Here is a 26,385-nt window from a genome sequence, read left to right as displayed (position 1 = left end):
CGCGGCCTGCCCGTGTGTAACCGACTCACGCTGCGCATCGCCGTGATGTGACCTGTCCGCTGTCTCTTTGTCCGCTGCCAACGCCTCGCCTATCGGGACTGGGCCTGCTTGACGGCATGGGCGCGCCTCTTCGGAGCAGTAGCAAGGTTGATCGCAGCTTCTCGCGTACTATGCTTTGTTCTATAGCCCCAGAACGGATACTGGATGGCTACAACGGGAAAAGCATGCGTGCACTGCATATGACTGCCGTGCTAGGCAAAGCGACCAAGTCAAGAATAGCTAGGATGTACCTATGGAGTTTATCCAAAGCATGGCTGGTCACTGTTGGGCCCCCAAAGGCGTCATGTCTTGGGTCCTATCGGCCATCATCCTACGGAGTACGAAGTACAGATGCGCTAGCTAATGATGAGCCCGCGTAATAAACTGCCGATATCTCCGTTATGGCTATCCTAGGACCGGTGGCCCTTGATGGTGTGTTGATACACGGGTTATGGAAAGTTCTTGCAAGGCCAGCTGTTGGGACTACATATGCTCCCTTTCAACCCATGCCTTCTATGGTGGTCTGGTTGCGAATTTTCAGCTTCTTTGCTTTTGGAACCACCGAAATTTATTGTCTAATGGCAGCACTTGACACAATTATATACACACCTTTGGACAAAACAAGTAGGCCATGTTTGGTAACTAATGCTCCGATACCAAGCACCTCCCCCCGACAAACAAGCCTTGTCCCGGCTGTTGAACGCCAGTGGCACGAATAATGGAGTCTCGCCTTGTCTACTCTGTGCGGCGTATTTCGCTGCAAAATAACCCGCAAGCCACACCGAATAATCCAGTCATTAAGCTCCGTGAGAACGCCTTGCCTAGTCTGATGGGCGCTTTGTCGCCGTGAATGCGCTGAAAATCGGTGCCTGCTGATACTCTTGATAATCAAATCGCGGATCCTTGGGATCCGTAGTGGTGTGCCATTTCAGGTTGCAAAGTCCTACTTTTGCCGCTCCTTGTCCAAAAACGCTCTCTTCCCGGAAATACGTTTCGAATGTGTTCAGCGGATCGGTCATAAAAGATGTCTTATATATAAAGCCTCCTTCTACAGGCTCGAGCTGTTTTATGTCGATGCCATATTTTGAGTATTCGCGAGGGTATCCTTTAGCACTAGGGGTTGGGACCACCCCGGCGCATCTTCCGCCTGGTTTCATGCTATTTGCGATATTCTGCCACATACCTAGCAGCTCTTTTTCGTTGCTAGCATAATTGAGCAATAGTGCGGCGAGGACCAAATCAAATTCCCCTTCGTCAAAAGGCTCTCTGCAGTCTGCAACGCGGAACCTAAGACGCTTGTCGCCTTCAGACAGCTCGCGAGCTTTGGCAATCATTCCTTCAGACTGGTCTAGACCGACAACTTCCTTAGCCCCCCGCTCAAGGAGTCTTCTGGAGTGGTGACCCGTTCCACAAGCAAGATCTAACACTCGGCAGCCTTCGACGTCTCCAACAATCGAATTCACCGTTGCCTGCAGCATTGTGCCGATAGGTGTATTTTTCACATCATTGTACCGACCTGCTATAGTATCGAATTGAGAAGGCATCGTGCTTGAATTGAATCGTGTCTGAACAAAATTAGACGCAAGTCTTGGTCAAAATTGAGCGTGATGGACTGGGAGCCATTGCATATTTATATAGGCCGTTTTTGAGCCCGCCCTCAGGTCTGTCCTAAACGTCATCTTTTCAAGCATAATGCTAGTGAACTGGTTATGCTGCTTCGTTTTCGCCAGCTGATCTCGCGTATAAAGTTGTGTGTCGCAATCATAGGAAGTCTTAAAAGCTTCATACTCTTGATATAATCCCTGTCTGCTTTGCGTGATGGTCAGTCTTTTGATCTAAGCGAGGTAAAACAATTCTCGTGGCCAAATGGCGCAATCATACTCTTTTTAGATGGACATCGCAGATAGAAGCTCCGCTGACTGCTTTATCATCTAACAAGGTAAAAAAAGATATTAATGGGCATTCACTGTAAACAAGAGATGTTCACTCCATATTAGAAGCACGCTGCATGGATCTTAGGGCATGCCCCGGGGTATAGGTTGAATGCACTTGGGCTGCTAGGTAATTGATGCAAAACGCCTTGATTTGCTATGCTACATGCTTGACGTATTATTTGAGTTGCGAGTCTAAAATAAGCTCCAAACATGACAGGCTTCTCTAGCAAAAAAGAACATGATAGATAGTCTCGATTATCAACGGACATTTCATTGCAACACTCCCCAGTCAGGTCTCTGGGAAATGATATAGGAGATATGACATATTGTACATGAATTATCGGAGGAATGACAAAAGCTTCATCCGACGGGGAAACCGGATCATGGAGATACTGTGAGCGTAGGTGTCATGCAGGTTCGGAGCCGGGTAAAGTTAGGCCGAGCGGTATAACAGTTTTGTAAGACAGCGCATTGTGTGCGGAGATATGTTCAAAACAGCGAGCTCAAAAAGGTCAGAGAGTGGAGGGAAAGTAAGGGTTTCCTTTTCTGTCTATCGACCTGTTATCCAGCTCTTCCAGCTTTTTTTCGAGTCGTTGGCTGATTCTTGAACGGCGTTTAGAGCCGAGTCCCCGGGGGCTTCTTGAGAAGTAGGGTTTGCAACTGCGGCATCTGCTGCCGCTTTGGCATTGATTGCCTTCAGTACCTTGGGCGGCCCCCGTTCCAATGATTCGGTCATCGCACTGTCATCATCCCGTTTCAACCCCCCAAATAGCCAGTTTTTAGCTTTGTAATAAGGATTTTGTTGTTTTAGTTCTTCCTTTCTCCTTTTTTCTTCTTCACCAGCCTTTTCATTCTCAAGCAGCGCCAGTTGTTCAGCTGTAGCATTGCCGGCAACATAAGCCTTCCTAGCATCTAACAACCGTTGCAATTCTCTGTCAATCCAAAGGGCTTTTTGTCGTCGATTATGGGATATCAAAGATGTGACCGAATATATAGTGAGAAGGCCAGCAACACCTAGAATCCGAAAGGGTGCTTGTTAGCACAGAGGAGAGAACAAGTACATCTGCGCGTCTGCCGGGACGGTAGAGCATAAGCCCAAGTAGACGAAAAAAAGGGTTGCCATACCAGAAGCAGCAATAAGGGAAAAAACAGTGATTCGATGCAGTCGATCTACCCATACTCTTCCCCGTGATATTACCCTATCCACTGTCGACGACGAATTGGCAATCCTAGCCGCGCGGGCTTCTGCACGAAGCCGCTCAACTTTTTCCTTAGGAGTCTCCTGGTGGGTACCGTTGTTGTTGCTGCTGCTGCTGCCGCCACCCACTGGCGAGGGCGTATTTTGGGCATTCTTCAGTTTTGCGCCGGGCCATTTTAACGACGGTCCAGGTTTAGAGTAGGCATGGGGCGCGGTGGCAGTGAATCGGGTTGCGTCTGTGGCAGAGCGGGACATATTTGGCGTATGATCTCAGTCACCTAGGGTATTGTAAATCAGACTCCAACAACCACACGATAGATCAACGGGTGACAGTTTCTTCCACGGGCTCTTCGCGGCCAAGGATCAGTCGGCGACTGACCTTCAAGCTTATCGAAAAACGAACTTTTTTCGGAGCAAGCCAAGACACGATCATACATTACATAAGCTGCATCCTCGTCTGCTGGATCTCGGGGAAGATGTCTTGCAGAGTGATAACTACAGCTCACACTTATGGATTCGAGGGACCAGGTCCCAAATCTCGCGAGCGTTCTACAGACACTCTCATATTTTGTTCCACCCCAGGCAGACCAGAGTTCTGCGCCCATACACGAGCCTGACGGCCGTCCAAGCCCAGATGATAGTTATGACCCTTTGAATTTTTCGCCGCTGAACTTGCCTGGCGAGGTTGATACTTCGGCTGCGAGACTGGTCAAGGGACATTACGATCGATCCCTGCCTAGCGTTGGTCCCGAGAATATTTTGCCTGATCCCAGGACAATTACGGCATGGCCGACGGCTTTGAAGTATGTGATGAAAGCTGTCTCGCATAATGAGACTCTTCAGTCTAGGATTAGACGACTCATTCGGAGCCAGCATGACCATGAGAAAAAGTGGTGGGAGGCACGGGAAGCATTGATTTCAAAACAGACGAGTAGGGCAGATAAGAAAAAGAAGCTTGATGAAGTCTTGTATGCTCAGGAGAGCCACACTTGCACCCTGTTCGCTGACCCCAATTTCTTTTACCTAGGCGGTCGGTTGGTGGTGCAATTACAACGGGACCGGAAATAAATGTGCGTTATCAATACTCCAGGGGGCTTATCTTAAGCAGATATGGCAGGCTAATGGATACCAGACCCCAGAAGATGACGCAGCTGAAATACAAACCTACGATGCGAAGGTATACAAAGCGATGTCCGACATGTCGCGAGCTCTAGACGTGGAATTACGAGAACTAGGTATTCCATTTTTTGTCATTAGGAATGATATCATCGATCAGAACTCGGCGCCAGACGGTAGCGGCGCCCCCGAGAATCCATCTTCCGCAGGTGCGGATAAGAATGGAAGTATATCTCTTTCGGAGCTGCAAGTGCTTCGACAACGCATGCTAGATTTACTAGAGGACCTCTGCAAGGAGTAAGGCTGTCCATAGCTGCGCGCGTGTAGCAGTACACTGGGCCGCCAAGCGAAAATCAGCTGCATTACCTAGCTACCATAGCATTATCGAAATCGTCATCCGTAATTGGTGACAAAGAGATGACGTTCTTGCCCGTAGCTCCCTGTCATATTCACAGACAACCGCGAACCTACTAAATCCGAAGTAGCTCGCGATGAAAGACTTGGGGCCATCAAAGTGGGTGTAAAATATAGACAACCCCTAGTACTTTCAATTGAAGAGGTCAGAACGGAGTAGGGTTGCCGGTCTTCTTTGTAGCTCGTTTGAGAAGCAATCATACATGAGGCCATACGGAGTATATACCACTACTCACTGACACTCAACTTGTGATATCTTGCTGAATCATTTTAATACCAGTCCTAAGAAGTGGGACTGTTGGCTTGCTTACTGTATGAAAAATATGCAAAGGCTTTGCTCTGTGCAAAAAGTCAGTGTCGCGAGTATATAGCTGACTCAGCTGTCCAAAGCAGCACTGGGGCAAATAGCCGGCGGTCGGGCTAGCGCCGGCAGCAAGCGGGGCCCCGGATGTTTGGGCTTGGCGCGGCGCTCTTGATCCGCAATTTTACCCTCACGTATAAAGAGGATCAGCCGCACCAGAAGCCAGGCTGCTATTGTGTGTTTATTCTCAGGGTCAGTCCTTATTTGCCATATCACCATTATTCATGCTGCCCATATTTGGCCTACATATGTCGCATGAATTTACCTACGAATGCTAATATGACAGGCTTTTGTTAAAAGAATGGTGATCTCTATCATCATTTCTATGGCCGAAGAAATAGCTAAACTGTGCGATGCCGAAACAGGAGACAGAAAACAAAACTCTAAAGCATTATTATCCAACACATCATCAGAGACATCTTTGTTGTTACCGAAAACCCGAAAATGTACTAATGGGGATTTCTTTAGGAAGGAAATATGCGCGGTGAAACTTGACAAACAGAAAAAACTGCCATTAATACCCCATCTAACCCTGTGACTTTTGCCCCCTTTTTGTACTGTTATTTTTTCTGGCTGCCAAATTTTTGCAGGTTAGGACGAGCCGTTGACTCCATTTGCCTTGGTGGCTCGGACCTTCCGGCGGGCACGGACTGCCTCGGCCAGATCCTCCAAAACGTCGACAGTCATCTCCCAGTTGATGCAGGCATCTGTGATACTGACACCCTTTGCCAGACCGGACGGACCTTCGGGAGGAACTTTTTGATTGCCCTCATACATGTTTGATTCGATCATGACACCGATGATGGCGTCCTCACCGTTACGCAGCTGGTCAGCAACACACTTGGCTACGATTGGCTGGTTCAGATGGTTCTTTTTCGAATTGCCATGTGAACAATCGACCATCACAATTTCTCGTTGCTTTTTCTTGCGGAGCTCCTGTCTGGCCACGGCAATGCTTTCGGCATCATAATTGGTTCCCTTGTTGCCTCCGCGGAGAATCACGAACCCGTGCTCATTACCACTGGTTTTTGTGATTGCTGCCAGGCCTTGCTTGGTAACACCGAGGAAATGATGAGGGTGTGCAGCGGCGCCGATTGCATCAATAGCGATACCCAGGTTGCCGTCAGTTCCGTTCTTGTACCCAATAGGGAAACTAAGGCCTGAGGCAAGTTCACGATGAAGCTGTGACTCAGTGGTTCGAGCGCCAATGGCGCCCAGCGCAATGAGGTCAGCCAAAAATTGCGGGGAGATCGTGTCGAGCATCTCGCTGGCGATAGGAATGCCCATGCCATTGAGATCGGAGTAGAGCTTTCGCGAGACACGCAGACCCTTGTTAATGTTGAAGGACCCATCAATATCGGGGTCGTTGATGAGGCCCTTCCAGCCAACAGTTGTCCGAGGCTTCTCTAGATACGCACGCATGATGATACAAAGGTCATTCTTGAGCTTATCTGAGAGCGCCTTTAACCTTCTGGCATACTCTAAGGCAGTATCTGGGTCATGGATGGAACAAGGGCCGACAATGACGAGGAGACGGTCGTCGCGTTGCTCGATTACTTCGATGGCCTGGTTTCGGCCAGAGCGGACAGTCTCGATGGCATGGGAAGGCTGTTTGGGTCCATGTCAGGGATATTATCTAGGATGGTAGGGGTGCGAGGGGTGATGACTCACAGCTCGAACTTCGTTCTGGAGGAACTGGGGCGACAGCAATGGGTCATAGCCCAAGACTGTAGGAAAGAGTTAGTTGGCGAAGATAACAGCCGTCAGAATGAGGGGTTTCTACCTCTGCTGTCCTCGTTGTCTTCGGCCGTGGCTTTGACGAGAGGCATTGTTGCGACAGAGTCACAGGGATTGGTTGCGGAACCGGAGAGGATGCGGATGGTGAAATACAGACAGCAGAAGATGTTGCAAAGGCTTTGTAGCAAGGACAGCAGGCAGAACTGGTGTTTGACGGGAGGGCAGCACAGCGTCGAGGGGTTTAATACTTGCTGAAGAGGCGTTCAGCTGGTCAGCCGTTGCTTATTTAACTTTTTGCTGCACGTGACCGGCGGGCGTTGGCGGCCATTTTGTATACAACAGACAACAATTCAGCTTCATATGTGCAGAGAAAGCCTCATTCTTGGGGGTTTGTGTATTCTGACTGCTTTGTAGAGTGCTGAACATCATCTTAATGCACTGCATTTTGCACAGAAGTGATATTCTGTGCCGCCCTCGTAACGAGACCGTCAGTAGCCTGCCATTATGTGCTCTCTTATATATGGACTTCCCCGGGGAATGCTGGGCAGGATGGCCGCCTAGAGTCTCCAGCAGTTGCAGTATGACACTGGCCTCCACTGGCTTGCCCCGTAGAGGCAGCTAGAAGAACACAAACATGCCCGCCGTGTGGCTTTGAGACAGGCTAAGCTTTGTAGCGCCATCCGAGCAACCTTCTTCGCTCTACATGAAACCGTTGTAGGCCGCAGCCTCTGGTTCTCGGAAACGCTCTGTAACAGTCTCCAAACCTCCGCAGCTCCTGCCATTAAAGATCCCCCGCGGCCATCGGGCTCGCGTAGCTGGCCGCCCGCCCGGGTCTCCCTAAGAAAGCTCAAAGCCGGCCGATTCTGCCTGTGCAGCCTGAAACAGGTTTGGCCGCCTGTCTGCCGTGTCAGGCCGTCCAGCACAAGCCATCCGCCTCTCCGCCTGCTCATTTCGTCAACCTCTTGACACCTGGCATCTCATTTAAATAACCCTTCCACGTTGGCACGGACACCCCTCCCCTCGTCGTTCGCTGAGCGTTACGTTTGAGGGAACCATGCTGAATTCTTCTGGCAAACGGCAACGCGAGCATGAGCTCAACGAGTCTCACGAGCCTGTGATACAGCAGAAAAAGGTGCGTGAAGCTGCCTCGGGCCCTTGTTTACCCCCTCAGTCTGCGTCTGCGGACGTGTCTCGAGACCAACATGCCTGGTGCCTCTGTATCTTCCACAGCGACCTCAAGCTGACTGTCTTTGATGTCTGATAGAAACCGCGTCCTCTCCCGCTTCGCACGTCTCCCGTTTTAAAACATGCCAGGCCAGATTCTCGCAACCGTCCTGAACCCTCGTTCCATGCTGGCTCGACCATCACACCAAACGAATCATCCGACGATGATCCCATGCAGGCAGACTACCCGGATACCACCCATACCCGGTATACAGACCCTTACTCCGGTGCTTTCAACGCCATGCGGACGCCCTACGCAGAGTCAGATTCAGATCTTGAAATGGCCGATTCACAGCCGCGGTCCGCAAGCATGCAGCCCCTCTGGTCAGCCGGCTCTGGGCCTTCAAGACCAGAGAGTAGTCTGGAATCCCCGATTCCGTCCTTTCTACTAAACCGTTCTCTGAACGTAAGTGGAGGACGCACTGCCACGCCGATTTTTAGTCATTTTACGTCGAACATGAGTACAGATTCTATGATGGGGGAGAATATGTCCTCAACAGGACCTCAGGTTGCCCCTACAGCCCCGACTGTACCTCCAGATGAGACTGCATGGTGGCGACGCCGGAGGCTTCCAAGCCCCATTAGTGAGGACGAAAGCCCAACGAACGCGAAATGCCCGGAAGGAGTAGCGAACCCCCATCGGGACCAAGCAGAGGCTTTCCCTAGCGCACACAATCCATTTGGGATTCGAATCTCAGTCACCCCGGTACGGAATGAGGCGTCGGCCTCCGGGTCTCTACATGCCCCAACTGATTATTTCACTCCGTTGCCGCAGACATCGGCCATCGGGAACCAGGCGAACGTGGGCGTATCCCTCGGGGATATCCAAGTCCAACACGAGCATTTGAGCGCACCGCCCACTCGCCCAGCCTCCCAGGCGAGCCAGTTGAGCGAGGCGTCGACAGCTGTGCTGCGGCCTCGGAAACTGACCATTGCCATGGGGTTCCGGGCAGACTGCGAGAAATGCCAGCAACGTGTCCCGGGCCACTACAGTCATATAATTCGCAGCTAGCGGATCCCATTCTGAAGAAAAGCCAAATCGTCCTGATGCCGTTACCATCCTAGACGTTCTAACTTCTGATGTTGTCAGCAACTCGTGTATTTTTTTTCCATTATCATCATTATCACTCCTTTTTCCTTCTTTTTCATTCTATTTTTCCTTGTTTGGGGTCTTTAGGGACATCATGTAACAGTAGCGCTTGGGATTCCGGTGTTCTTGGAGTGGTTGGCATTTTGAGCCTTTCGCCTCTACTTGAGGGCGAGCCCGGCAACGTCGAATCCCACATAGCGTCCGCGAGTGCAGCCGTTTGTTGGAACTTTCAGGGGAAACAGCCCCCTGTTACTTTTGTTTTTATAGGAATTGCATCCCATAGCTACTATTCCGTACCACACACTAAGAATGCAAAGAAATGCAAATTTCGAAAAACTGTTGGTTTGCGTCGGTGTTAGTCGGCCGAGCCTTTTTTAGCCGTGGATTTTGCCGAACGAAAACACTTCAAATTCGCCGGCAGGTCGGCTCGGAGTAGCCAGCGATGGATCGCCGTCGCACCTCGACTTCTTCTCGCTGAGCTACCCCCTACATTGCTTCCTTTCACTCTTTTCAAGGGTCCCATTCAATATTTACCTTTCGTCGAAGCTGTTGCGTCCCCCTCGCCCTCCGAGCCGCTCGCTATAACTATACTCCGTAACTACTCCGTACTCTGTACTCTATAGTTTGCATCCACCATGTCCGCCCCGCGTGGTCTCAAGCGGATCCTCCAAAAATCCCCGTCCGACGTCGTCGTCCTGTCATCTCTCCGTACAGCAGTCACTCGCGCCAAAAAGGGTGGATTCAAAGATGCCTATCCTGAAGAGCTCCTCTCGCACGTCCTCCGCGCGACGCTAGCCGCCAATCCAAACCTTGATCCTGCACTCATCGAAGATGTGTGTATTGGCAGCGTATTGCAGGAGCTTGGAGGCGCGAAGGCCGGCCGCATGGCTCAGATCCATGCGGGGTTCCCTCACACCGTGCCTTTCCATACTATCAACCGACAATGTAGCTCAGGGTTGGCTGCTATCACGTCGATTGCTCATTCCATCTCTGTTGGAGCCATATCTATCGGCGTCGGGGGCGGAATGGAGTCGATGACGCGGAATTATGGTTCGAGGGCTATCCCAACAGTTTTATGGCCAGAGTTAAAAAATTCGCCGTTGAAGGACTCTAGGGATTGCATTATGCCCATGGGACTTACTTCTGAGAATGTCGCCGCGAGATATGGAATTGACCGACGGGATCAGGACATGTTTTCGGTACAGTCCCATCAGAAGGCGGCTGAAGCACAGAAAAATGGATTGTTTGACAAAGAGATTGTTCCTGTTACAACAAAGTCCATATCTGCAGACAGACCTGACAGCCCAGCGGAAGAAATCACTGTTACAAAAGATGATGGAATACGACCAACCGTGTCTTTCGAGAAATTGTCTACTCTGAAGGCGGCCTTCTCTGAGACCGGGTCCAGCACTGCAGGCAATAGTTCACAAGTTAGTGACGGTGCCGCTGCTACTCTCCTCATGCGCCGTTCAACTGCCACTGAATTGGGCCTGACCTCCAGCATCATTGGAAAATGGGTGTCTACCCAGGTTGCCGGATGTGCTCCAGATGAGATGGGCATCGGCCCCGCCGTTGCTATCCCAAAACTCCTGAGCCATACTGGCCTCGAAACATCCGATGTTGGCATTTGGGAAATCAACGAGGCGTTCGCTAGCCAGGCGCTGTATTGCGTTCGCAAGTTGAATATAGATGATGCCAAGGTAAATCCAAAAGGCGGCGCTATAGCTATCGGTCACCCTCTCGGCGCGACTGGGGCAAGGCAGCTGGCTACTCTGCTCCCAGAGCTGGAGAGACAGGGAGAGCAGGTCGGCGTTGTGAGTATGTGCATTGGTACGGGGATGGGAATGGCGTCCCTGTTTGTCAGGGAGTGAGTGATCGTCGAGGCCATTTTACCGTGAGCCACAGATTGTGTATATACCCCTAGATCGTTGGATTCCCATCTTGTCTTGTATATATTCGAAACCAAACAGTCAAATCCTAGAACATTACCCCCTACAATCCTTCGTTCTTCGAACTTTCTCTCTTGTCCACGAACCAATACGAAGTAGGCAACAATGTCGCACGTGATGTTGGCTTGGCGTTTGTCTGAAGCTCGAAAATCATCAAAAATTCTTAAATCTCAACACGCCAGCCGGCAAAGCAACAATGTCAGCAGGGACACGCCTGCTCGCCCCACTAGAAGCGGTGCCCGCCCGGTCCGCCAGCGCTCGATATGTCTGCTCAACTTGCAGGCGCCAATTCGTCCCGCGCTACCCGTTGCAGCCCCTAACCGCCTACCAAAGCCGCCGACACAATTCATCCGACAGCAAGAGTCTACCATTCACCGAAAAGGTTCGCCGAAAAATTTGGGGAACGGATAACCCTCCTGGGCTGGAAGACCCTTATGGCGGCGAGAGCTTTCTTGAAAAGAGATTGCGCGAGAAGCGCGAGGCCAAAGCTGGCACACGACCAGATTCGGATCTTGTACCAGAAGTGATTCCTGAGGAACATGAGCTGTCTTCTGAGGCCCCTATACCTACTCCGACGGAAGAATATGTTCCGGCAATGACTTGGGATGGGTTGGAACATGTTGGGACGTCGGGCAGCTGGCGGGAGTCTCCGCCTTCCAGCGCCGATCTTGGGACTTCGTATGTCACGCGTGCCGGTTTCTTTAACATTATATCTAACATTTTATAAATAATAGGTTTATACCCGAAACCAAAGTTTTGACCAGAGACGAGATCCTTACGGCTCTTCACCAAACTGCTGTCGAACTGTGCATAATGAAGGGGCTTAACAAGCCTCTACAGGATATTTGCAACGTTCTAATGCATGAGGATATGATTCTCGCGCTTATCAATCGTGTTGAGATTAAACCGTCGAGTCAAATAGGCATTGATGCCCTTATCTTTCCTAGTGATGTTTCGAAAGAGGCGTTGCTAGAATTTTTCCGTGATTTTGATATGGAGCAGGGAGATAAGGTATCTGAGGTTGTTGAAGAGTCCGATGCCACCGCCGACCCCGCCGCTGCTACTGATGCTCCTTCCGCAGCACCCAGCAGGCTGGCAGATCTTGAAGTCACAGATACGGAAATTCGAACACCAAAGCAGCTAGAGTTCTTGTTTCTGCCTCTAGATGACCCAGAAATTCGATTTGCTGTGCGTATGCCTTTTGCCCTTTCAGCCCTACTGCTAAACTAACCCGAACTCTAGTTCCTAAAACGCGCCAGCCAGCTCACTGGATACCGCATTCCTGACCCTGAGCTCCGCTCCATGACCAGAGTCTCCCGCCTTTGTGACTTCCTTACCGCCGCAACGAAGCCTGAGCCAGAAAAACTGGCCGATATCCTGATTGCTGAAGGCAAATATGCCTCACTTCCAAACGTCAAGATCTTTGACAGGAGGCAGACTCCCATTGATCATGAAAAGGAAATTGGCCGATGGAAGATTATCACACAGGAGCTCACAAAGAGACAATTGCCTGTTACAGGACGAGCCAAGAACTAACTTCTTTCTCTAATTGTCAAGTTATTCTCTACTGTATACTATAGCATACACTATGATGTTGGCTGGCTTACTGTGCGGGGCATTTTGAGATTCTTGTACAGATATTCAGGAAGTTTATATGAGCAGTTTGGCTTTGTTATTAGCCCAATTTCAAAAATTAAATAACCCGCAATCGTGTGTATTAGCCATTGTCAAGCCTGATTGTTTGCATGATAGAGAGAAAAGCAATAATTATCATCTGGATATATTCTAGGCAGAAAGTACAAAAATGTACCATCAATACCAAAATACTGAGAATAGAAATATAGAGCCTTCTACAAACCGCTCTTAATAGTATACTGAAGAGGAATTGCGGGTGGAGAAATGACTAAAGCTGATTTGGTTTTCAAAGGCTAAAGGTTTCAAAAACAGACTTGTCTTCATCAGTTCCAGAATACAGAGTATTTACTAAATAAATCATTACGCCCGAGATTGATTTTCAGAAGAGATAGGCCGCCTAGCACAAAACGGGTTCAAATAAAGCTCGCTAACCGTTGGTAGAAGCAGACGTCAAATAGAGTGGCTGTGAATGAAAGTGTTTAGGAGGGTATATGAATACCTTGATGGCCTCTACTTCTCGGGTTTTTCTTGGGTTTCAGGGCATAATCACTTTACAAGCAAGACTACTAAGTCATTAGTACTCCGTACAGGTACAACTTACACGGACTTATTAACAAATGAACCTGATGGCGCCCTTGAGCTAGTTGGAAGCTCAGCCAAGTGTCATTGCTGAATATTGAATACGACTTCTGTTAAATAATCAAAGACGCGTATCTACCTATGAAATTCTAGGTTGGATGTGGATTCTTCATAAGTAAATTTTGAGCGCTGCACTTGTAGAACATTTCGTATCTATCATATTTGTAAGTCCAACACAATGCACATGCAATAATTGCCCCGTAAGGGCATATGAAGTCCATGACTGCAACCTCACGGGCTGTTATGAAGTAGATTGCCTGGGCATTGAGCTCGAAGGCTATCCCAAGGGTCTGTTTGCCATGACGCATTATCAAACGTTATCGTGTAGGCAATTAGGGTGTTTTTATAATGTCGACAAACTGCTGGGTACTAGACAGATGTCGCTGCTATTAGAGCTATCTCATTTATGTTAAAGTGGGGCTGCTGAAAAAAAAAACGGTCTCCAGGAAATGTTATCATTTGTACTCCGCCTGTTCCAGGTCAGCTGTGTTTCAATGCACGCGGACATGTGGGTTGCATATCTGAGGAGTTCAATTGCCTGTACAACATTGAGAGCGGGGGAACAGTGATCAGCGAACGGATGGAATAGCTTCGAGCAACGTCCTTTTGGGGGCCCCAGGGAGTGTTCGGGCTGCGAACCAAGGAGTGGTCTGTCGGAACAATGGTTGTTTATCCAGAACGGGTGCTTCAAGTCTGCCAATCATAAAGGCCCAGGATTTCTCCGGGGTTGGGGGCTGTTCTTGAGGCCAGTGTATTTTTAAATCAACAACTCAGATAGAAGACAGCCAGCCAAAAACAGAAAATAAACAAGAGGCATGAATAGGAAATTCAAGAAAGCAGGTTTAACGGAAAAGATGATTCCGCGTACATGCTGTTCTTGGTTTCCACATTGAGTCCCAATGTTTCACGGAGATACATGCAGCCAGCCTTTGCCACGTCGTTTGGGTTATCCCTACTGAATTGAAGGCCGGGCAAGCTGAGACGTTCGATTTGGATTCTATAACCTGATCTCATACAATAATGGAGTGGTATCTCGTACTGCAGTATCAACGCCGTAGCAATGCCGTTATTCTCTCTAGGTGTGGCTTCGCACCCAACAAGCATCCTTGCGCCTGAACGCTGAACCTACTGAGATGATGTTGAAGTACCGCTGGGAAAAGGCCACAGCACTCCGTTGTTCTCAGGGAGAAGCCGAATATAACCAACCGGGTCCGGATATCACAATGCTCACAGCCGGCACACACCTACCGGCAAACCCTCAGAAAGCAGACAGATCAACTCGGTCGTCATGCAGTGCCAGGGATATATCCTGCGGACGTAACAAATCCATCCACCGGCGAGGGGTGACTCGGTTGTTTCGTGCCGTTGAAGCAGGAATGGATCGCAGCGCGGATGCTGGGAGGAGACGACGCAATGCAGCTGAGGGCCCATAGTTATGCGGGGCAAGGAGATGGCGAGACGGCGTCTTGTCTTGCTGTGCGGCTGATGCAGAGGACAGCGCCGAGGAGTCGAGCACAGCCGCGGCCAGCACGGAGTAAGTAGGTAGTGGTTAAGCAGTGTCTCTCTCTCTCAACCGCAGCACAGCCAATGCGCGGCGGGCGCTGGGGCCGCCGGCTGCCCTGACTGCCGCCTCCGCTTCCATCGTGCCGCCGATCTCATCCTACACACGGGCTCTGGACGGACGACGCGATTTCCATCGCAGCCAGCCTGTTCGCCGTGCGATGCGACGCCGCAGAATATGCAATGACGATGTCCCCGCCCGCTCGCGACGAGCCCGGCAGCCCCCGCCGCGCCCGAACCAGCCGCCTCGAGCGCGCAGCCGAGCGAGATGCGGAGAACTTGCCGGCGTCCAAGACGTCCCGAGGCGCTGCCGCCGCCGCTGCCGCCGCCCGCGCGGTCCCCATGTGAAAGCCAGCAGGATACGCTACTACTACTGTGTACTCCATCATACAGAACGGCATAACGAAGCAGGCTCCCAGCGGCGGGCTGGTGGAGTCGGCGGATGCAACTGCGTCGGCTGTTTCAGGCGTCGAGCCGGTCTGCCCGTCCGTCCCCAATGATAATGAGAATAATAGTCAATAAAATCAATCCATTGCGGGACTGACCTTGCCCTGCGGGTCTCGCGCCGGCTCTCGGCTCTTCCAGCTCGCAGCCTGCCCTATATGTATCTAACTACGCCCCCGCCGCCCTCGAGCACAGCGCAGAGCTCCTCCCGTCGACGCCTGCCGCTTGGCTTGATACACTCTGTTAGCAATCATCCAGAGCCATAAGTCTCACCGAGTCCGCGTGCGTGGTGCCTTTCTTCGCCTCTTCCCGGGCCTTCTGTGCGCGACATGCTCTCTGATCTGAAGAACGTGCCGCCGGGCCAGCTGGTCCTCGCCGCCGGCGTCTGCTTTCTGTTGTATAAAGTCTACATCTACCTGACGCTGGGTGCCGTGGAGCGAAGGTTTATCAAGGAGCACGGCTGCCGGCCCGCTCCAGCATACCCTCATAAGGAACCAGTCTTGGGGCTGGATTTCGCCATCATCTCCGCGAAGAATGCGAAGTCCAAGTCCTTCCTTCAGACGGTCCAGAACCGTTTCCGTATGAATGGAAACACCTACACTTTCAATTTCATGGGCAAAAGGGGTCAGTCTTGCTGGGTTCTCTTTCGAAATGACTGTGGCTGACAAGATCTACTCCTCCTTAGCGTTCACGACCTGCGAGCCTGAAAACATCAAGGCCATTCTGGCTACCAAATTCCAGGATTTTGCGCTGACCCCTCTCCGGAAAAAGGCGTTCCAACCGCTCTTTGGCAAGGGAATTTTCACCACCGATGGCGGCGAATGGGAGCATTCAAGGGCCATGCTCCGGCCGAATTTCGTTCGGTCGCAAGTCGCCGATTTGGATATGATCGAGAAGCACGTCCAGAACCTGATTAAAGAGATTCCCACCGACGGTTCCACGGTGGATCTTCAAGACCTTTTCTTTGACCTGACGTTGGATACGGCGACTGAGTTCTTATTCGGCGAATCAGCGATCTCTATTGGGACGAAAACCAGCGATAACAATGAGCGATTTAGCGACATATTCACCTACTGTACCACTTCGATCGGGAACTGGGCGCGGATTGGCGTGTTCTTCGGCATTCCGGACAAGCGTTACCACCGCTACGTCGATGGCATCCACGAATTCGTCGATCGCTACGTGAAGAAGGCTCTCGAGCACCATCAAGCCCAGCAGTCGGGACTGATCACAAGCGAGAAAACTGAAAGCCGCTACATTTTCTTGTACGAGCTGATCAACCGCACGCAAGACCCAATAGAACTGCGCTCGGAAGCCCTGAACATTCTGCTTGCTGGTCGTGACACCACGGCAAGTCTCCTGGGTGCCCTGTGGAATGTCCTATCAAAACGGCCCGATGTCTGGTCGAAGCTACTACAGGAGGTCGATGGGCTGAACGGCAAAAAACCAACTTTTGAGGAAGTAAAAGATATGAAGTACTTGCGCTTCTGTGTGAATGAAGGTCGGATTTCCCCCCCCCCCCCCTAACACCAGGTATACGTAACGGGCTACGGAACTAACCATTATTCCTACACTCTAGCCCTACGACTTTACCCTGTAGTCCCCATAAATGGCCGTACAGCCGTGCGCGACACCTTCGTGCCCGTTGGCGGGGGCCCAGATGGAAAATCACCTGTTTTCTTGCGCAAAGGCACCTTGATGTCCTACAGTGTTTTCGCCATGCATCGCCGTGAGGATCTCTACGGGCCCGACGCGGCCGAATACAGGCCTGAAAGATGGGAGAAGCTACGGTCGGCCTGGGACTTCCTCCCGTTCAATGGCGGCCCGCGAATTTGTCTTGGACGTGAGATTTTCAAACCAGACCGTTTCGGTTTTTGTTCCAATGCCACTACTGACACCTGGTTGAACAGAGCAACTTGCGCTTATTGAAGCTTCGTATACCACCATCCGATTGATGCAGACCTTCCGAACGATCGAGTCCCGCGACAGCCATCCGTGGACCGAACAGCTCACGGTCACATGTGCCAGCGAGTATGGCGCAAGGGTTGCTCTGGGGCCGTGAAGCAGCATGTGCGGAGACTCTTTTGTCCATAACGTTATCTTCTGCCTTCCTTCTTGTTTACTTTTTAGCTTTTTTTTTTTTTCGCCCATTGTCTTGCGCCAATCTTACATAGCCATGTGTTTTGATGACTGAACCATCAGGAAGAAGGCGGAGGTAGGGCCCCGTTCGTTCGACGTGGGGGCTAATAATGGGGGATACACATCATAAATACCAGCTATCTTACGCCAGAGTGTATGCTCCGCCATTTGACGGGATCCAGTGCACACGTACGACGTTACTCAGCCGGCTATTCACCCGCAACAGCAAGCGGCATCTGAGAGTGGGTACTGAAAAAACTATACCTGCGCATTGAGCTTCTTGTCCGATCCCCCGGAACTGTCGGTGCACACAGAAAAAAATAAAAAAAAGAAGAAATTGAGACATAAGGAAAAGGGAGAGATGATGCATGCATCGCTCATGTCCGTCGAGACGCGCAGGCCTCGCCAATAGGTAATCGTGGCCACGCAATACCACGATAGACGCGGCAGTTGTGATCTCCAAATAAATCCTCCCCGGGTAGTTTTGTTACCCAGCGCTCCTGTCAAGGAAGAAAGAAGATCAGAGACAGAAAATCCCCCTCCCCCCTTCCTCGCCGGCAGATACCCTGGTGCATGCCCATTTTTGAAGCTGGGCGAACCCTGTTGCCTAGACCGTTCTGATCCCTGACCCCCTGGGCATACATACAGATTATGTACAGGACATGCATGCAGCTGCGCATCGTTTTGTTTCAGGGGCTGGGAAGCACAAATGCCGGTTTCTGAGTAATCGAGTCTCGACCAAGCTTAAATCTGCATGCACGGACGGAATAGTGAGGTGATGGCAGAGCGGTAGGAAGGGTGCTAAGGTCAATTCAAAGCTATTCGAAGCCATCCATATAGAAACACAAATACCATGATTTAGAATATAATCAAGCCCTTCAGTTTCTTTAATGTTAGTTGGCTTTTCATCCATTAGCTATAGTATTTGACAGTCAACCCCAAGCGCGGAGAGCCAGATCGCGCCCAAACACGACACCATTTCAATAATATACATGCCAGCATTCTTGATTCCCACACACCATAGAACCGCTCGCAATTGCACGCGCCAGAATAGAATCCATCTAACCCGCATTGATGCCACCAGTATCCCATTTCTGTGGCGCAGTAGCATCCATCACACGGTTGCCAATCACCACCAGCCTAACCAGCAGTCTGCATGGTCTGCGCATATTCCGCATACCCAGAATACCACCCAGCCAAAACCCCCAATCAAGGACGCCCGCTGATTTTTCTCCGGCATGATATACCCCGTGGAGCACTATTTGCGTTGGGCACAGGCCAGTATTTGGGATATAAGGCCCAAGACCAGGAATTCGATATTTTTTGTTTCCCCATTCGCTGTGCTATTATTATATTCTTTTGAATTTTCGCGCGAACAGCAAAAAAAAGTTAAGGAGGACTCTGTAGCAAAAAAAAAAACAAAAACAAAATAAAGTAAAAAACAAAATAGACCGGAAACCTGATGCGGTGCGTTGACAACTAATTGTGGCGTTTCAAATCCCAGCCCCCAATCTTGGGGCGAATCCTTCCTCCTTTTCGAGGCGTTTTGTGCTTTTTGATCCCGGGGATTTGTCGGGCTGATCAGTGACTCACTGGGAGATGGGAAGGAAAAAAAAAAAAAAAAAAATCGACGCGAAGCTATGAGCTCTAGGAAATAGTACTTCGATTCTTTTCCGATCTTGTCTCTTTTTTTTTTTTTTTTTGCGACGAAAAGGTTATGGTTTTTCTGAAGCGACACATTTCTACGGGAAGCCGGAGAGAAAAAGAGAAGAAAAAGAAAAGAAGAAATATCATTGTTTACTCCGTACAGAGTACTCTGTAGTCTAATGTAAATATAACCAGAACTAGAACTCCTCAACAGTAACCCAGGAGGTAGACATTCGCGCCATGGTATCAAGGGGAGTCATATACCTCATAAAACCGATAAAACAACCAAAATAAAATAATCCCCTGCGCGCGATAGTCGATGTGACTGCACGCGGGGGAGAGAGGAATGAACAGAAGAAGGCCCCGTCACAAAAAAACGCCCCATCCAAACAAGTAGAGCAGGACCAGGTGATTCAGAATTGTATTTTTTTCTCCTTGTTTAATAATTTTCATTTTTCATTTTGCCTGCCTGCTATCGTGCAGAAAGATTCAATCATGGCTTTCTAAGGAGTTTGATCCGGCGTCAGTGGGGGGAAGTAGGAGGTATGACAGGAATAAAGGAGCGGGTTTGCAGTAGTGGTAAGGTCGAAGGATGCGTAGGAGATATCAGCTTTTGCTTTAAGGGATTCATGAACATGGCGGGGCAGAAGGACACATAGGAGGCGCAGGTGTGTATATTCTTGGGTGAAAGGGTAGTAAAGGAAAGAATTTTTGTTCTTCGTCTCCTTGGCCAGAGCAAGCTGAGTGATGTAAGCAGAGCCGTCGGAGATGGAAGAAAGAAGGCCACCGAAGATACGAAAAGATAAACGAAGCGCCTCCTAACACCATGAAAACAACAACATCTAGACTCGACGAAGTGCCTCCCAAGCAGCCAAGCAGAGGAATGTATAAATAGAGTTGTGACGTCAGAACGGAGGGAGGGTTCGAAACACACGGCAGAAGGGGTGCGAAGGCAAGGGAGGGGGGGGGCCAGGCGAATAAGAATAATAATAATGGAGGGCAAAAGATACGCGCAAAAGGGCGACGGATCCGCCAAGCCCGTCACCTGTTACTCGGGGCTGCAACCGCAACTGCAACTGCAGCACCGAAGATGCCACCCTCCGGCGCTAGATCCAGCGTGATCGAAGGTAGCTGTTGCACGGACGATGTCACCGCTGTCTTGGAGACGGCGGTGGTCGCCGAATCGAACGACGCCGCGACGGCCGCCGCCTCGGGCTCGAGGGTCAGTTGGTTGAGATAGTCTTGGCAGCGACTGCGGAAGTTTGGATATTTGCTGATCACGCTGCCGTCGCAGGCGATGTTGACCTGGAGCCGGACCGGGTCGTTGGGCGCCTGCGCCGTCTGGACCTTGAGCATGTCGTCGCTGGCGGATTCTGGCGTTGCGGGGAGGATGGGGGTTTCGCTCTCGTTTCGGAGGCACCAGAGGCCATGGATGGCGACCGCGAGATACGCGGCTGCGCGCTGGGAGACGGCGTGGCAGACTTTGTGCAGGAATGCGATGTCGCTTGGGGTGGGGGGAGCCGCGAATTCGTGGTGTTTCTGGATGCAGGCGATGGAATCTGTGAACGACGGGGACGTGTCTTCCTCGATGCAGGCAAGGACAGCCGTATCCAGGGAGTATCGCGACTGCAAGGAAGCGGGTAATTTTCCGCCAAACAGACCCGCCGTCTGCGTGGCTTCTGCCGCGATGAGCCTGACGATTTCGCCCAGGTACCTGCCTGTGCACATGTACTCCAGCGGTTGGTAATCTGGTTTAATGTGGTTGCGGTTCAAGTCGTCATCCCAACGCGTCATTTGGAGCAGACCTCCGCCGAACATGCTTATTTCCGTGTTCGTGATGACGTGGTCCGCATGCGCGAACCACTCTGGCGAGCGGACGCCATATTTCTCGATCCCAAGCGCATGCACCGGGAAATGAACGGCCATGTTCGTCCCCGTGCCTAAGATCAGGGACATGCGGGTGGTGAGGTCGGAGTATGCGCGCGAGAGTAAGGTGGCTGAACTGTCGTTCACAATGGCTTCCAGCGAGACGTCGAGATTGCGTTTTTGACACGCCTCCATAATGAGGTCTCGTAAGTCATCGCCCACGGTACCGTCTGAGCAGCGAAAGCCTTTGCCCATGGCAATGACCTTCCCGCTGCGAATCGACGTTTGGTCAATGGGGAACGACCACGACAGTCCCATGGACAGGGGAAAGTCTAATTCAAATTCCGTAGGGCTGCTTTTCAGCATCACCTCGATCTTCTCGGCCATCCAGTCGAAAAAGGCTTTGCCTTGCAGGGCCTTGACCTTCTCGTTGATATGTGACGAGGTCATCTTGCGAATGGTCATTTTTCCATCTTTGCCAGACAGCTGCACCAGGGCGACGCGGAAGGTTGAGCCTCCTACATCTAGAGCGAGATAGGAGCCCTTCTCCTGGCCAGTGGGCAGAGAGTGGTTGAAGGAGGGGAGCATGTTAATCTGGCTTGATTTGGCCGATGTGCGGAGTTGGCTGCTGATCTTCTTGGAGATCGATGCCAGGTTTTTGGGCGACAAGTGGCTGGTAAACAAATGCTCAATCTCCTCCGCGAAGCCGTCCAGAGAGCGTCGCCGCCATCGGTTGATGAAACTCGGGTGTTTTTGGGACGCCTCTCCACGCAGGAGCTTCTGCAGGATCTGGATCAAACTGCTGAAGAACTCCTGCAGCTGGCGAGCGGCCTTGACGAGATAGTCTCCCATGGTGGAGGCGTGCAACAGGACGTGGAGTGAAGTGCAGTATGGATATATGTTTTGAGGAAACAGAGCACCCTAGGCAGAAGCGATAGAGCAGGACAAGGGGAGTGAGCGACTTTAAAATAGGGAGCCCAACCGCGCAGTAGAGCGCAGTTACGGAGCAAGGTTCGCAGGAGAGCGCGATAGAGAGAGAGAAAGGAAAAAGGAAAAAGGAAAAAAAAAAAAAAAGAAGATGGAGATTTAAAAAAGAGAAAAAAAGAAAAAAAGGGGAGGATTCCAGGATTTGAGGGTGTCAGAGGCGCTGGCAGCACCGCAACGCAGCAGCCAACGGGAGAATTCCCAGAGGGACCCCGGTGGGTGATGTGCCCGTCGGCGGGGGGGCAAAAAGGGTTGGCGCACGTATCGTCGCAGCGAGGGCGCGGCGGCGTTGCTGGGTGGATGCAGGCGGGAGGGGCGGGGACCCAGGCGGCGGCGGCGGCGGCGGCAGCGAGGCAGCGCGACGTGTCTAGAGCATCACGACAGTAGCATCCAGGACGAACGGGATTTTGACGGCAGCCAGACGGGCAGCAGAACGGTGTGAGTATGCGCGTGTGTGGGTTGGTGAGCGGCAGTAGTAGCAGCAGTAGCGTTGCAGGAGGAGGGGACAAGGGCGTTTCTAGGACGCCAAACGCAGCGGGCGATCAGCGGGCGCTTTTGCTTTTTTGTTTATACAACTAACAAAATGTTCCGAGCTGGCCGCGGGAATAATCATGGGACTGGGAATGTTCTCGAGGGGTTGGCGGATAAAGAATCACACGCTAGCTTTCGAGGGTCGGCGTGGTGAACGGCGCTTCTCCGCAAGCTTGGGCTGGGCGGGCATGCAGGGCCTCGGGCGGGCTCGAGGGGAGGGTAGCGGTGGCAGGGCGCATGCGAGACGGCCCACGACGATGACGAGAAGAAGAAGAAGAAGAAGAAGAAGAAGAAGAGCGAGAGAGGAAGAGAGAAAGAAGGTGCCGGCGCGGTCTCGTCGTGGGCAGCGATCGGGGCGATCGCGGTGGCAGCGTCACAGCGCGACTGCAACGGCGCGCGCGCCGCTGGTTGGCCGGCCGGCCGCGCGAACTCACTAGCCGACAGCCGCCGCCCGTACCGTACCGTACCGCCCCGTCCGTGACCGTACCGCCGTCACGCGTACCGTACGTACGTACTTACGCCCCGTAACTGCGACGCCGCTGCTCCTGCGACGTCGCGGTGACCATGACCGTGATGCCATCCATCCCCTCCATCTGCGCCAAAGCGACGGGCCCGGCAGCCAGACCGTCAGCAGCATCATGCATCGGAGCACGCCAGAGCCAGCCACCCCGAGCGAGAGCGCTGCGACCGACCGCTGCCGCCCGGGGGCCACAGGAAGCTCGCTGGATGTAACATCGCCCACCAGTGTAACCCCTGGATGCGACAGCCGGCCCTGCCTTGCCCGCTCCACATGAAAAAAAAAAAAAAAAAAGCCTGCCCGCCCGCCCGACGCATGCAACGCTTGCCAGCGTCCCGGGAGCGCAAGCTTGCCACACTCGTCCCTCTATATACTCTGTTCTGTTCTTGCTCTCTCTGCGAGTTGTAGATGTAGAGGTATGTGACTGAAACTCTAGTATGATCGATCTAATCTTATCTGATGCCGGGCGGCGCGTCTCGTGACACCATCTATCGCGTGACGGGAATACCCGCGAGAAACAGAAACACGGCAACACAGCCCAATAACCAGGAGAACCACCACTGAAGAAGTATACCCAGCGCAAGCATCTCAGAAAAATGCGTTGTCCACTCCGCCAGATAACTCTCCCCTTTCCCTTACCTTATCCCACGACAACCAGCGAGACACGCTCTCAGCATGCCCATCTCGGGCCCTACTAACCCCCCCCTCCCTCCAACTCCGTTCAAAGCCCGACCCTGACGGGCCATCCTTCTAGAAGCTCGCAGGGTTGCCCGTCTTGTCGCTGGATCTGCTGCCCTGTCCGGCGTCGTCACTGCAGGGGTGAGCTCCGCGGCTAAGCTTCGCCAAGCCAGAAAGGGGAGGGGGGAGGGTATGTGTGCCCCTATGTGTATATGCAAGAACCCATGCTGCCCTTAAAGGGGTCTGTTATTACTGCTCCACTGCACTGCTGCACGTGCTGCGAGAGATGGTTGATGTGCTGTATTTATTCATGCTGTTTGTGTAGTTGCTGTGCTGGTGTGCATGTTTGCTAGATACCCCTGATGTGCAGAGTGTTAGTTTTTTGAACGCTGCATATCTAACTTGCGTTAGAGCTTATTGGTGCTATTTCTGGAAGAAATAGTTTTATCTTTCCTAAACAAGCTTTCTACTCCTTTCTTCCGATGGAGACAAGTACCACAAAGAAAACAAGCCTAGCCAAGCAAACTTTTGATGTATTTTCTGTGAGTGAGTGAGTGAGTTGGGGTGTGTGTGTCAAAGAGAAAGAGAGAGGGAAGAGAGTTCTGGTCACCCAGCCAAGAAGAGCAATCTCACCTTAGGGCCCTATACACTCATATGTTGCTCACCGGCTGAGATGCTTCTCTCTTGAGCTTCATGATCAAGATACTTAAGCTCTCACAATCTCACAAATAACTGTCAGCCAATAAACAAGATACCAAAACTAGTGCCTCAAGCCACAGACACAAGGGCATACCGACAGTCATCCTTCTAGGCGGGTAGGCTTTCACAGTTTCTCCCTGTGTCGATTGGGATACCCATATCTCACCACCCACCAAACAGCAACCAAAATCAAAGCACGGATGCTATGATTATTCCCCTCAATCCATTAAACATTGGGCAACCACTATCACACAGCGTATAGGTGCGGTTCAATGTATGTTTCCAAGCTGCACAGATGAAACGCCTCAGCCTCAAAAACGTCAAGAAACATCGACTCCAGAGCTTGAAAATGGAAGGAATGACAGAAACAAACGACAAGACAGTGCAACGGCCTGACACGCGGTACACAACCCAACGGGCCATATAGTCTTATCCCTTTCAGCAACAAAAAAAAAGGGGATAGAAACTATTCCGGCCGTTTTTAAGATAGTTATCTGAAACAACAGCCTCATCCCGAGTAATAATAACAAAAACCCGGGCAACAAATGCATTCCTACAGGATGCATGCGCATCGGGATTTCTTTTTCCCCCCCCCCCCCCCCCCCGAAAGCTCTAAACAACTAGCCCTCCTACTGGGAGCATGAATCGCCGCGCCTCGCCTCAGCTTGTCACTCAAGTTTTGAAAAAAAAAAAAAAAAAAAGGCTCATTTTGAGATACCCACCCCCACTCCCATATACCCCCGGTACATACATATATCAAAAGGGGGGAAAGAGGGCAGGCAGGAGGAAGAATCCATTGTTTGTTATTGATCTCCCAGCAACGCAGAACTCAAGACACCGCTGAGGCATGTCAGGCTAAAAAAAAAGCATCACTACCAGAAAGCGAGGCAACGGGCAAACCAGAAGGTGCCCCCCCACCCCACGCATGTGCAGTGGAGGTAGGTGGTTTTATGCAAAAGTAAAAATAATAATGACGATGATGACGATGCATGTTTGTTCAAAAAAGGAAAAACGCTCAGCGGTGTTGACAAAAAAAAGAAATTGAAAGACAGGCATAATATAGATCGCCGGGCGCAGATCCAAACCCAGGCCCTTTCCCCCCCCCGGCTTGCCTTTTGCTTGTTAGCTGCAGAAGGGGATCGGCCTCTGTTTGCTTTTTTTGTTTGGCAGTTCCGTCATTTGTGGCAGGGTTAGTTTTACCGAGGCATAGCAGCAGCAGCAGCAGCATCACCAGTTAACTCTGCAAGGGGCGGGCGGACCGGGAGAGAAAGAAGGAAAAAGAGCAAGGGAACTTCTTTCTTTTCTTTTCTAGATCTACATACATACAAAAACTATGTACGGATCAGCACTCTCTGTATACCATGACACAAACAAACAAAAAAAATCTTTCAAGATCCCAAGAGAATACATATATATATGAGAGAAATTAAAAAGTTTTTGTCTTTTCTGCCATGCTATGCTCTGTGCTACCTAAACAGAAGAAAAAACAACACCAAACAAAAAAGACTAGAAGCACACAACAACATTTCCAGAAAAGGCCATTAATCGGTACTATGAAACACAGACACAGGATCGTCTGTTGCGGGTAAAAGTACACGTATATAAATAAATTGCGAGACCAATGCATTCGTGACGATCGTGAATAGGGGTGGGGGTGGGGGAGAAAGCTCAGGGGGAAGAGAGGTGGGAGGAGGTGGGGGGTGGGAAAAACAAAGTCCTCCAGGAACAGCGATAGAACGTGTCTAGCTTTGAAACGTCCAAAAAAAAGGAACAATTCGAAAGTTTCAAAGCATCAAAAATAGAGGTCATCATTAGGGGGGGGGGGGGGGGGGACGGGGGCCAAAAAAAAAAAAAGAAAAAAGAAAAAAAAGGAAAAAAAAAAAAAAAAAATAAAAAAAACAAAAAGAAAGAGAAAAAAAAAAAAAAAAAAAGAGAGAACAAAAAGAACCCCGAGAAAGAACAGTATTAGAAAACGGAAACCACG

The 26,385-nt window shown here is 51.0% G+C and overlaps 9 protein-coding genes across 9 annotated transcripts; 5 read left to right on the top strand and 4 right to left on the bottom strand.

The window, feature by feature from the left end:
* Positions 1-860: 860 nt before the first annotated feature.
* On the bottom strand, positions 861-1,583 carry LOZ57_001351 (uncharacterized protein; the record flags this gene model as incomplete). The annotated part of the gene is made up of 1 exon (XM_049250442.1): positions 861-1,583. The coding sequence occupies one exon, from the start codon at positions 1,581-1,583 to the stop codon at positions 861-863; it is 723 nt and encodes a 240-aa protein (XP_049110802.1).
* Positions 1,584-2,523: 940 nt separating this feature from the next.
* On the bottom strand, positions 2,524-3,426 carry LOZ57_001350 (uncharacterized protein; the record flags this gene model as incomplete). The annotated part of the gene is made up of 2 exons (XM_049250441.1): positions 2,524-2,987; positions 3,099-3,426. The coding sequence occupies 2 exons, from the start codon at positions 3,424-3,426 to the stop codon at positions 2,524-2,526; spliced, it is 792 nt and encodes a 263-aa protein (XP_049110801.1).
* A 255-nt stretch (positions 3,427-3,681) lies between these two features.
* On the top strand, positions 3,682-4,588 carry LOZ57_001349 (uncharacterized protein; the record flags this gene model as incomplete). The annotated part of the gene is made up of 3 exons (XM_049250440.1): positions 3,682-4,139; positions 4,199-4,241; positions 4,304-4,588. 3 exons carry the CDS (start codon positions 3,682-3,684, stop codon positions 4,586-4,588), a joined length of 786 nt encoding a protein of 261 aa, XP_049110800.1.
* Positions 4,589-5,653: 1,065 nt separating this feature from the next.
* ARO4 (3-deoxy-7-phosphoheptulonate synthase) lies at positions 5,654-6,891 on the bottom strand (the record flags this gene model as incomplete). The annotated part of the gene is made up of 3 exons (XM_049250439.1): positions 5,654-6,670; positions 6,734-6,789; positions 6,846-6,891. The coding sequence occupies 3 exons, from the start codon at positions 6,889-6,891 to the stop codon at positions 5,654-5,656; spliced, it is 1,119 nt and encodes a 372-aa protein (XP_049110799.1).
* A 962-nt stretch (positions 6,892-7,853) lies between these two features.
* On the top strand, positions 7,854-9,035 carry LOZ57_001347 (uncharacterized protein; the record flags this gene model as incomplete). Its single annotated transcript, XM_049250438.1, has 2 exons — positions 7,854-7,931; positions 8,064-9,035. 2 exons carry the CDS (start codon positions 7,854-7,856, stop codon positions 9,033-9,035), a joined length of 1,050 nt encoding a protein of 349 aa, XP_049110798.1.
* Positions 9,036-9,748: 713 nt separating this feature from the next.
* On the top strand, positions 9,749-10,984 carry LOZ57_001346 (uncharacterized protein; the record flags this gene model as incomplete). The annotated part of the gene is made up of 1 exon (XM_049250437.1): positions 9,749-10,984. One exon carries the CDS (start codon positions 9,749-9,751, stop codon positions 10,982-10,984), a length of 1,236 nt encoding a protein of 411 aa, XP_049110797.1.
* A 274-nt stretch (positions 10,985-11,258) lies between these two features.
* LOZ57_001345 (uncharacterized protein) lies at positions 11,259-12,598 on the top strand (the record flags this gene model as incomplete). Its single annotated transcript, XM_049250436.1, has 3 exons — positions 11,259-11,740; positions 11,797-12,250; positions 12,305-12,598. The coding sequence occupies 3 exons, from the start codon at positions 11,259-11,261 to the stop codon at positions 12,596-12,598; spliced, it is 1,230 nt and encodes a 409-aa protein (XP_049110796.1).
* Positions 12,599-15,669: 3,071 nt separating this feature from the next.
* On the top strand, positions 15,670-17,402 carry LOZ57_001344 (uncharacterized protein; the record flags this gene model as incomplete). Its single annotated transcript, XM_049250435.1, has 4 exons — positions 15,670-15,964; positions 16,026-16,841; positions 16,920-17,183; positions 17,251-17,402. The coding sequence occupies 4 exons, from the start codon at positions 15,670-15,672 to the stop codon at positions 17,400-17,402; spliced, it is 1,527 nt and encodes a 508-aa protein (XP_049110795.1).
* A 2,765-nt stretch (positions 17,403-20,167) lies between these two features.
* On the bottom strand, positions 20,168-21,844 carry NAG5 (N-acetylglucosamine kinase 1; the record flags this gene model as incomplete). The annotated part of the gene is made up of 1 exon (XM_049250434.1): positions 20,168-21,844. One exon carries the CDS (start codon positions 21,842-21,844, stop codon positions 20,168-20,170), a length of 1,677 nt encoding a protein of 558 aa, XP_049110794.1.
* Positions 21,845-26,385: the final 4,541 nt, after the last annotated feature.

Source organism: Ophidiomyces ophidiicola (assembly GCF_022830035.1).
Source record: "Ophidiomyces ophidiicola strain CBS 122913 chromosome Unknown scaffold_3, whole genome shotgun sequence".
In the NCBI taxonomy this organism is placed as follows: domain Eukaryota; kingdom Fungi; phylum Ascomycota; class Eurotiomycetes; order Onygenales; family Onygenaceae; genus Ophidiomyces; species Ophidiomyces ophidiicola.
The sequence above is the reverse complement of the archived record's forward strand: the minus strand, read 5'-3'. Positions and strand labels throughout refer to the sequence as shown.